At 35.1% G+C, this 12,129-nt stretch overlaps 1 protein-coding gene across 1 annotated transcript in view; it reads right to left on the bottom strand.

Moving 5' to 3' along the window:
- Positions 1-1,971: 1,971 nt before the first annotated feature.
- Positions 1,972-12,129, bottom strand: part of LOC106129391 (striated muscle-specific serine/threonine-protein kinase) — a 77,258-nt gene continuing 67,100 nt past the window's right edge. Inside the window, exons 5-11 of the mRNA XM_013327940.2 lie at positions 11,555-11,768; positions 10,874-11,025; positions 10,347-10,537; positions 10,027-10,137; positions 7,735-7,913; positions 7,243-7,363; positions 1,972-4,065 (exon numbers count right to left, since the gene is read on the bottom strand). Of these exons, the coding sequence (XP_013183394.2) occupies positions 2,846-4,065; positions 7,243-7,363; positions 7,735-7,913; positions 10,027-10,137; positions 10,347-10,537; positions 10,874-11,025; positions 11,555-11,768 (2,188 nt within the window). The 3' untranslated portion in view covers positions 1,972-2,845. The remainder of the gene's footprint in view (positions 4,066-7,242; positions 7,364-7,734; positions 7,914-10,026; positions 10,138-10,346; positions 10,538-10,873; positions 11,026-11,554; positions 11,769-12,129) is intronic.

Here is a 12,129-nt window from a genome sequence, read left to right on the forward strand (position 1 = left end):
AAACTCTATCTAAGCACAGAATAGAAACTACTTCGTGATTCTTAAAATGATATTCTATATAGTTTACTACTAAAGGAAAGAGAAACCCAGGTTCGAATCTTATCTATCAGCAGTTTTTATGGTTTCAAGGTCGTTGTTTTAGTATTATTTCATAACACAAGTCTCGAACTTACTTCGAGGGTACTCAATCTGTGTAATCTGTCCCGTATAATATATATATATATATATATTATATATATAAATATATATATATATTATATATATAAATATATATATATAAAGTAAGTATTTAAAATTGGTTCATAATTGACAAGCAACGTTATGAATGCGGATTGCATGCAGAGCATTTAGTTAGGTAGATGAAAGTCACCTTATGCTGATGCAAAATAAAATACGAGCTAGATAGTCTCGTATGTATATATAGGTATTATTATTACCAATTTTGTTTGTATACAAATGTACAGTAAAAACCAGAAAGAGAAACTGTAACTGTTAAAATTGTTTTATATAGCTCAGGTATACGTATGTATATAATATATATTCTTAATAGGTACCTAAATGATGAATTAACTTAGTACCTACGTTAACCTGACTGACTTAGCAGGTTTTCTTGTGATGATATCAATGTACCTATGTGGGCTGTTTAGCACTTTGACAGCATTAAGCAACTTGCTTTTCTACCTACCTACTTGTGAAGCATCTTGCGTACCTAAGAATTAAATTCGACTTTGACATCCCATTCAACAACACAGGAAACCTTTTATTGCATTAGTTCAGAGCAAGGTAGAAATAAATAAAGCAGAAATTATAGCTGGGCCGTTTATTTGAAATACATTATATGGGGACAACTAGATAAAAAATCTGTATTCCAGACTATGAAAAACAACTGATATGACAACATTATGAATATATAGCAATGTATGAATTGTTTTTTTTTATACATTTATAATTAAGAGGCGTATTTAGTAGGATAGGTATGGTAAAATTAGTTCGAAAAGACTAGAAATTACCGTAGTTTCTAATGAAAATACTGATAAATAGTGATCAACTTTCATTTCAAATTACTACCTGTAGTACAATATAGATAGTTTTGCGTTTTGCGCTATTAAGTATAAATTGTAATTTACACAGGTTGAACAAGTTCATACTAAAAATATAAGTATGTATGTGCGCATTCAAACCTGCGTATAGTATACAGTATTTAAAAATGGTAGTTCAAATGAAAACAGTATTATTTATTGGGTAAAAATGCATTTTTATGGTTATATACATTCTTTAAAAAAAATTAAATTAGATGAACTGATCGAAGGAAGGTTAATAAAATTCATTTCGAATTTTATTTAGTAATACATACATATATGTCATCATTAATACATATCACATCGAATTTATTCTTGATCATTATCATAACACATAATTTATTTTTCATTAATATTAGGACTTGGCCACTTGTAGTTGTTAATATGTCTTTAAATATATTGTACTTATTAAAACTTTAATAGAAAACAACATAAGGAATGGTAATATAACAATAAGTGTTTACTGTGAAAAACCTTTCGACAAGCGATTACCAAACTACGTTTACATTGTACGTATGTAGGTACAAATCGATTGGCACTATCATTTCTAAAATATATTTTAGTTTTGTGCCGTTAAACAACTTTTTCATGGGATGTTCCAAAGTATTTTTACGGTTTTAATATAAAATCAGGACTTCAGAGAAAGGATTTAAGCCTCTCTTTATAGACGTATTATATGATACTAGAGGCCGCCCGCGACTTCGTCCGCATGGAAACCCTATCAATCCCGCGGGAACTCTGGGATAAAAAGTAGCCTATGTGTTATTCTGGGTCTTCAGCTACCTACATACCAAATTTCATGGTAATCGGTTCAGTAGTTTTTGCGTGAAAGAGTAACAAACATCCATACATCCATACAAACTTTCGCCTTTATAATAGTAGTAGGATTGTTTCATGTTCATAGGTACTATTTTTCTTCTATCTAAAGACAAACACTTAATTTTTTCGCACGCATGCATTTAAAGCATGTATTGCAGTGTTTTTGTATAAAATTGATTTTTGAGTCATTAAAGCATATTGTTTTAATTATTTCATATTTAAATAAGTAAAGCCTACTTTTGAGTTATTTGGCTACCAACAAATAGGATTTAATTAAACTATTGTCAAATTGCAGAAACAATTTCTTAAATAACATATATTTAAAATGCTTATAAATAGAAGAAATTTACTTCGGTAACACGCTTCACAACATTGTATAATTTACATAAATTATCTAAAATAAGTGCACATTCATTAAAGAGAAAATTAACAATGATAATAATAAGCACTAAATATGTAGAACACTTTTTATATTTTCTAACCATCAGTTCCGGACTAATATAATATGTCGAATAGTAAATATTTTTCTAAGTTTTTGACTATTTTTGCCAACATTTCGTATATTTAATTATACGAAAACTTTTGATAAGTAATCAATCAGCTTTCACTTTTAAGAGTCGCAAGATCATTTTGTTTATTTTTTTTTTTAATTCTTAGGAATGTGAATAAATGCTATCCAGAAAATTTATTTTCTCTTATCTATATATATAAGTTAGATAAGTAATTATAGAAAATAATCATAAATTTGAAGGGCACATTAGATTTAAATTTAGAAACGAGATTCATAATAGGAGATCTAATGTAAATTAAAAAAAAAACATCGTTATCGTTACCACAGAAATCGGAATTATTTTGATTTCTGTTATAATAACGATGACAAATTGAGAAGCGTCAGGCGATGATCTCATGCATAGTCTAATGATACTAACTAGCGAAAGCTGTCATTTTCACATGGGGGTTGACAGCTGATGTCTCGACCGGTCCACACCAACATCGATAGTCACAACTTTTCCGTCTACCGGTGTTACACATTCCACTTCACTATCCGGCATGATCACGCACATAAAGGATTTGCCACTAGTCACGTCTTTTGGGTAAATTGTCATCGGAATAAACCTATCGCTCGTTCCGTCCACGTACGCTGCCAAACGCGAGAAGACTTCTGGAAAATGCTTTTTCAGTGCTACGCCTCGCTTCTCCAACTCATTCGATATGTTTCTAAAACAAATTTCTCTAAATTTGTGGGCTGTCGCAGCATTTTTTTCGCCTTGCAACACTGGGGCTTTAGATGTTAAAATTAACGTTTCTCTATCTTCCGGCGTTCCTTTGCTGTCTCTTCTGTGACGCCGTCGATTCTGCTCCTGTATAGCAGCTGTAACTGTCTTACTAAGTCGCAACTTAGCGCATCTTGACACCATTTGCCTCTCCCACTTAACTGCGCCCTTGGTTGGTACCTCACTGATGATGCACACAGCCACATACAAGATTACCCTTGTCTCTGGATTGTAAGCTTTGCATAACTTCACCACTTCGGTGTATAACTCTACTCCCATTTCATTCGGTTGGAGGGCTGTCCATTTCACGAATTCTGGTTCGGAAAGATATTGGTATCCATGTGTTGTGAACTTTTCTGCCGACTCGGGACTGGTGAAAAATACTTTGACAACTCCTCTTCCCTGTGCGAGATACCCTTTGTGAGCTATCGTGCTGATTTGATGCAGGGAATCAGCGTCTTCTTTCGCTGCTGCTATGATCTGTCGACATAGTGCACTGGCTCGGGAATGTAGGCATACCTTTCTATGCTTTTCCCAATGTGCTCGTCTACATTCCCTCGAGCAGTACATAGTGGAACAATTATGACATGTCTTGTAATGTCTTTTGGCATCCGCAAGTGGAGCTCTGGAGGTGCATTTAGGGTATTTGCATTTGATGAAAGTTTCATCAGTGCTATTTTCTGTCTGTAAAGAGGCTAGGGAGGCTTTAGAATCATGGTGGGTGAGTTGGGACTCAGAGGGTCTAAGGGCTGCTGCATCAAGACTGGTGCGGCGGTCAAAGGTTGCGTTGGGCTGGACAAAGGGTTCACTCCTGCGGCGCGAGTGCTCGCCTTGCGCCGACCTCGACCGTCTCGGCTCTTGCATCGTTCCAGGAGTATCAACTATATCCTTGCCTGTAAATGTACAAAAAATATATCAGCATTTTTTTTGTACAATGTCATCTATATTGCTTATTTTTCTTACCAGGATAATATGTATATATTAAGACTCAGAACCACTTAAAACGAAATTTTGGACATTACGCAAAAACAAAATCACAGGACAGTCATGCTACAGGGACAATCATGCCTTACATAACAACGCTTTACCAGGGTTCCTAACGCACGCGTTAAAGAATTGCTACTTACAACATATCTTGAATTTCTGATAAAATAATTACAAATTATTAGGGATAATAAATATATCTAGCAAAATAAAATAAGTGATGAAAATTAAGATACAATGATTGTTTTTATATTTAACAGGTTCTTAGTTATAAAAGTCAAAAGAACTAGAAGTACAAAGCGGACTTCCTATTGTGAATACAATAAATTCTTGGCTGCTCTACACATTTCACTATATTAAAAAATATATCTTTATATGCAGGTAATTAATTATACATATCTAATTTATTTAAAAACGTAAAGGAAAGTTATTAAAGTATTTAGACTAAAAAAGCTAAGTATGATAAATAGAAAAATTTCATCAAAACTTATATTAGTAAGTTGTTATATATCCGGTGGACACACAAATTTTTCCTAGAAGATAAAAAGATTATGTGAGTATTTATAAAATATTATTTCATATTTGTGTAGAGGAGCGTTTAATAAAACATGACGCAAATTTTCATGATTAGAAAAATAATAATATAGTACAATCAAAATATCTGTAGATACTAATTTAGAAAAGAAGTTTGCATCATGTATAAAATCTGTCATGATATTTTTTGCAAGTAACTTGTAAAAAACAGGTAGGTATTTACACACTTTAATTTCATCTAAGTAAAAGTTTGATTTATTACAAAAAAATGTAAATAAAAAAGATCAATATTTTTATAGGTTAAAAAATAGATACTTTTAGGTTTCACCATTACGAATCGCTTGTGAATCGAAGCCCTGCCGAGACGTGGAAATTTTTGAGGTCTGTTGGTGTGGGAAAATCCTCTTCTTCTACTTTCTCTCATTTTAACCTTAATGATCTCAATAAACATTTCTCACATCCCCCTATAAGTTTAGATCCAACTATTAAATCTGCTACTCTCTCCAAATTATTAGATATACCCACCCCCACTTATCCTGCCTTTGAGTTTTCTGCAGTTCTTCAAGATGACGTTACTAAAGCTATTCAACATATTTCTTCTGATGCAGTGGGAAACGACTTAGTATGCTCCAAGATGATCAGTTTACTTTTACCCATACTACTACCAGTACTAACTCACATCTTTAATTATTCATTTTCATCGGGTACGTTTCCTTTGGCTTGGAAGCGGGCTAATGTTATACCATTGCCAAAAACTTCTAATCCTTCATCCTTCTCTGACCTTCGTCCTATATCTATTTTACCATACCTCTCTAAAGTTCTTGAACATCTCTCTCACAACCAGTTTTCTTCATTTCTCTATAAAAATAATCTTATTAGCCCATTTCAATCTGGTTTCAGACCTGGACATAGCACAACCACCGCTCTAATTAATGTAACGGACGACATCCGTTGGGCAATGGAAAATAAGTCACTCACTTTGATTGTGTTACTGGATTTCACTAGTGCATTTAATTCTATTGACTTTGACGTTTTGTTGGGCGTGCTGCGGTCAAGTAATATCTCTCCCTCTTCCCTATCATGGTTTGATTCATATCTTCGCGATCGATCACAGCTTGTCCGTGTTGGTGAGTCGGTTTCTGATTGGTGTAAACTTAGTGCTGGTGTGCCCCAGGGCGGTATACTCTCGCCGTTGCTATTTTCGGTATTTATAACATCAGTCTCTAAACTACTGACATGCAATTATCATCTTTTCGCTGATGATTTACAAATATATTGTCATTTTAAAGAGAAAGACTCCTTGACAGCCATTGCGGAGATGAATGCGGAACTTGATCGGGTTTCTGAATGGGCGAAGTGTTATGGTCTCTTGGTTAATCCTGTCAAATCTAAGGCTATGATAATTGGTAGTTATTATATGTGCAATCAAATCAACATTGATATACTGCCAAGCCTGTACTATAATGGGTCTCCAATTGAATTCACCAAATCTGCAAGGAACCTTGGTCTTACTATAGATTCAAACCTTAACTGGTCGGCCCATATTAAGGAGGTTAGTCGTAAGATCTACTACTCTTTTCATACTCTAAGATGCCTTCAATATTTCCTACCTTTTCAAACAAGGGTCTCTCTCATGCAGAGTCTGATTCTTCCTATTCTGGACTATGCTGATGCGTGCTATCTTGATGCCACAGAGGAGCAACTGGATAAATTGGAACGGTTACAAAATCTCTGTATCCGTTTCATTTTTGGCTTAAGAAAATACGATCATGTTTCCATTTACCGTACTAAGCTGAAATGGCTTCCCATTCGCTTTCGTAGAAATACTCGCATTCTCTGTCTTCTTTTTAATATTTTATTTAATCCCGCCTTTCCTTCCTATCTTAAAGATCGTTTCTCTTTCCGTCATTCGTCTAATTCTCCTTGCAGATCCCATTTGCGCACCATTCTTACTATTCCTACCCACAAGACTTCCTTCTACTCTTTCTCCTTCTCTACTCATGCTGTACGACTGTGGAATTCCTTACCGCATGATATTCGCGATTCCCAAACTCTCTCTTCATTCAAACGACGAGTTAAAGACTATTATCTCTCCAAATAGACTTATATATATTATATATATATTGGTATGTTTATGTAGTTTATTACTGTCATTTATTTAAGTACTAGCATGTATGTTTAGTTAAATATGTTAAACGTTATTTATGCACACGCCATACCGCTCTAAAATTCATCTTTCCTCTCATGGGTCTACTGGAAGAGATTTCTTGTGAAATAAGTAGCACCTTTGTACTAGAATTATTGAATTACATTCGAAAAATAAAATAAACTTTACTTTATACCATAGACCCACTATAACTAAGCAGAGTACGTTAATAATTGTCCTGACGACACATTAGGTACATTACTAAGACGACTACATCAGCTAATTGAGACTTTTGTAATTAAACGTTACGTAGTGCAATTTACTCATGACAGACCTTATAGGATTAGTGTTAGCGGTAGGTAAGATATAAAAATTGGAACGGCTCAGACTTACATATCGTTCCTACCTGGTCGGTCTGGACTGGGGTCAGTTATGGAGCTAAGACCTTCGCTGGGAGTGCCCAGAAAGCGGGAAGCAGGGGAGCTGCTGCTGTGGCCGCTGCTAGCCAACTGCTCGTACCGAGGGCTCTGAGGAGCATAATATTTTTAAACCTCACACTAAATTACCGAAGTTGATTAAATATTCTCTGATTTGCCTTATTCCAAACATACAAGTGCTTTTTCGGCGAAAACTTAACTATTTACAGAGAAATAGAATTTTGATTTCTTAATGTCACATAAATATGGCCAAATGGAGATATAAATATCATTAGAATTTTGTTCCTTTAAGTTAGGTCACGTTGTGAAATATGTGAAAAAATAGATACTTAGTGAGTAGTGTGGGATTTTTTGTTTTTATCTTAACTCATTGAATGACTTACCTTGTCCCAACCAGTAATAAAATTTAAGAGTTCAGTAGTATGTAATAGTAATAACTATTTAGTTTTATTGTGAAGTACCTTTCCACCCATTAAGTAATACGGGCTTGTCGCTTTCCGAGGACTAGGTTGAGGAGTTGGTATCCTAGTGGGTTGGGAAGGCAAGCCCAGCAGCGAGTCCAGCACGTCTTCTAAGGTCGTCGACCCCGGCGATGGCCGAGTTATGCCCAGGTTCAGGGACCGTTGCGAATCTTGCCAGTCTGAAAGCAGGAACCAATCCATATAGCTTGCTATTAAAATTCTTAGTTTCGAAACGTTTTAGGGTTGGACTGATACTTTTGGGGTTGTAAGGAGAACGTAAATATATTTGGAGACAACATTTGAGGATTCAAGTGAGTGATTAAATTATAATTGAGTGTGCGATTGTGAAAACATTGCTAAAAAGTACAATTTTGGATTAAATTGCATGTTAGAAATTAGATAAAATAAAATCTAGGTAGGTAGATACATATTTGTATTATTTAAGTAAAATTATATGTAGTTAAAAAACGATGCGATGCATTGTAAGGGTTCAAAAAGTAATAACATGAATACTTACTTTCTGTTAGTCACGTACCAGAACTTGGTGAAAATACTGTTAATAAAATGTACTTCATCAAACTTAAAAAAAGAAAAACAAATAAAACAAAATATATAAAATAAAAAGAATATATTCAATTATCATTAAAATTAAAACATAACTAAACGTACAATGATCAAAATAATTAAAGAAGACGTGCTATATCTTTGTCTTCATTTCTGTAACTATACAAAGGTACCGAGATTCTATAGTTATAACATAGGTATATCACTATACTACGTAGCAACAGGTTTACATAATTTACTGCATGTACGTTTTTTTTGGAATTATGAAGCTATTGTAGAGCTAACAGTTACTTTTGGGCGCCTGTTATTAGAAAAATGAGCTAAATATATAAGTATGAAAAAAAAATTGTAAATGTTAAAATCTGTTTTAAATTTCTAAACGTTTAGTCCATAGACTAAATGTTCGTGGCGCGAATAATTCGAATTTTCGGCGGTGCGAATTTGGAACGCATTACGTTTTCTAACCTAATCAGAACCCGAGTAATTTACTTAAGGGACTATTCAAAGCCCTAACATAAATTACGAGGTGATTTAAGTAGAAGGAACTTGATTTTTAGAGACTTCAGTCTTATAGGTCACTTCTCACCACCACATTTTACTTATGGTTCTGATAACTGTTGCCTTAGCTATAAATATATTTGGAAATAGGTGATGGACGCTAGTTTGTGACACAAAAATACTTGATTGTTACGACTGAATATAATTAAGCAAGAAATCAAGTGAATCATAATAAAATAGAAATAAAATATAGTCAAGTTAGCACCTAAAAAATATAGCAACATAATATTTATTTACAACACTATGAACTAGCTTTAAATAAAAACTAAAGAATTTAAAATAAACACACAAATAAAATAATTTATTCTGTACATTAATTGAAATTGCGAAAAGAAATAACTGGTTTTACGTTCGATATTGCTAATGAATTACATTTATGGCAATACTTCTTAGACTTTCTTAACTATTGACTATTTAAATGATTTAGGTACCAAATTTACTAATGGGTGCATTGATATGTTGAAAAATAATTAATAACTAATTTTATTATAAGAATAAACCACACTTAAGAAATGCAAAAATAAACATTTTTCTTGAAGTGGTAGTAACGAGTTCAACTTACTGAAATTAGCGGAGATGCCATTATTTATTTATAAATATTTTGTACTGGCAACCTTACTTAAATCCGCCAAATCAAGGAAGACGAGTCCATTAAATAAATAAAATAATAAGCCACTACAAGCTGGTGCTATAAATCCACAATGCAGTGTAACACTTGTACAAAATGAATACAAATTGGAATTCCAAAAATAGTGCATACAGTCACAAATTAAAATAATATCATATCGTAATGGTCCTGAGTCTTAAACAGTCTATAAAGCTCTATTACACAAGGTTCAACATAATGAACCCAGTTCACAAACTGGGGTTCATTTTTACAAACTAAATACATAGAACAGCACAAAAAATAATGCACGAGTATTTGAAACGTAACATTAAATAACAAATAGGCACTGGAGGTTCAGATATTAGAGACTAAATGCATAATTTTTCTACCGAAACGTTCTGACTTTTCTTTAATAGCAACACTAATCGAGCATCGTCACGAAATTGTATAGCTCCGTGGTCATGGTAAATTTCGGCGTACATTGCTGTACTATATGGGAATGTAGCGCTTGATCATCTATCTGAACCTGCAGTGGTGAACGTGGTGTAGTCACGCTCGCTCACCGGGCGCCGCGCGGTGGTCGAGGCGGAGGGAAGACGGCGGCCGGGGGTGAGGGGGAGGTAGCGCCTCGGACACTACTAGAGGTGTCTGGGGCGAGTCTAGAGGTTTCGTACCTGAAAATAAAAGAAACGGAAACTTCATTAAACGACAAAAACCGTTAAAGTTTACAAAACGGTACCAAACATACCGCTTGGCTCTGGCCATTTCATTATAAAAATAACTCCCATTTAGTATCATTCCGTCCTTTGCCTTGATTGCGCTTGCCACGTAGGCATGGCTTCCTAGATGGACTTGATACAAAAAAATAAGAATTATTCCTTACCAACAAAGGAACTCTCAAGCCAGTACAGTTTTTGACTGGATCGAGGCGAGGGTTGTCTGTCTATATCTCCGTTCGCTGGCTCCAACCCAGACACGTAGTGGACTATCGCAGACGTCACCTCTTTGATAGACGTCTGGATCTCCTCGGAGGCTTTAGAAGATGCTGACTGCTGGAGGAGAGATGAAGCTAGCCTGGAAAGATTTTGTATAGAGTTAGTAATTTTTCTACCTTCATTACATTACATTACTATCACTAAAATACTATGTACTTATTAAGTACTGTATAAGCTTCTGTCTTTTATGCAGATAAACTTGAGCATTGGTCTTGGTTTCGGTTTTAATAAAAAAACGTTAAGGGTGGACAACCCTTATCACTAAGGGGTATGAAAAATACATGTAGGCCGATTCTCAGACTTACTCAATATACTATATATATATAAATTCAATATAATATAAATTTCGGCGGAGTACGGGAACGAACATTGTGACACGAAAATTTTATATATAAGATATATAAAGGCGGGTTACCTTTCATGCGGCGTTCGCGGCGTGTTATTCAGCCGTTCCTGACTCCGCCAGCCGAGGTAGGGCTGTCTCGCGCTAAACGAAGATCTGGCGGAGGGCGAGCATAGTGGACTGGTGCCTCGGATGCTGCTGCGCGTCGATGAGCACGGGGAAGTCTGCAATTTTGACATTGTTTTTATTGATTTATAACAATATAAAAAAAAATAACGGATTAGACTTTTTAATTTTAAAATTAATAATTAGATTAGACTTTTTAAAGAAATAATGTCAGCCAAAAAAGGCTCGAAAAACTGTGCTAAATGTGCAGATTTTAGTTTTTAGCTGAGAAAATTAAATCGAGCATCCCCTATGACCAGAGAGAGAAGATGTATAAAAGGATCAAATTTAACTTGTTGCGTTGCAATCAAGAGTGCTTTAAACCTTTTTCTAAACGATAGCTCATGTGTAAAAACAACTTCTCTATATTCTTACTAATCTGTATCATCCAAAACAGGTAATAACCACTTGTATAAAAAAGTTACCCGAAACCGCCGAGCTTGCATGAAGAGAGTTATAAATGTGGATAAAGCGATGGAAGTATGCAGAGATCGTGGCAAGTGGTAAGAGGTAGTCTTTGCCTACGCCTTCGGGAAAGAGGCGCGATTTTATGTATTTAAAAAAAAGTGAAGCGGTTAATAATCTTACTTGGTTCGAATTAAGCCTGCTAGTAGACCACCGGCCGAAGCTGGTCGTATGCGGAGACAGTTGAGGCGGAGGCGGCTGGGCATTGGCACCGCCCAGGCTACCAAGAGACGTGGTCTTCGAGTTGAGACCACTCCATCGCGTGGCTGATGCCGACGCGTCAGATAACCGCTTACGGAGAAGGAAGCCCTCGCGTGGGGCAGGCGCGTTCTTATACCTGGAATGGTAATTCATTGTTGCCATTAAGGTGGATTTTGTGACAGTATTAATTGGGTCGGTTATTCGTACTACTGCTATTCTAAGTTCTGACTTAACCCCTTATTAACGAACGTTGACAAGCCATGTCTTAATTTCTCTCTTTTCATGTTGGAGATTAACTGCAGAGTAAAAGTAACTGAGATGTAAAATTTGATGAATATATTTTAGCGTCACATTTTTATGTTTCCACAAAATTGTCTCGTTGACACAATTCGGGCGCGTTCATTTTAAACTCGTAGGAAATAGAGAAAGAAATGGCAGAATTTCAAAAGACTAATGCTAGGGTGCGAAGCCTAAATCCAAAATACAAGTGAATAATA

Source organism: Amyelois transitella, chromosome 4 (assembly GCF_032362555.1).
Source record: "Amyelois transitella isolate CPQ chromosome 4, ilAmyTran1.1, whole genome shotgun sequence".
Taxonomy (NCBI): Eukaryota; Metazoa; Arthropoda; class Insecta; order Lepidoptera; family Pyralidae; genus Amyelois; species Amyelois transitella.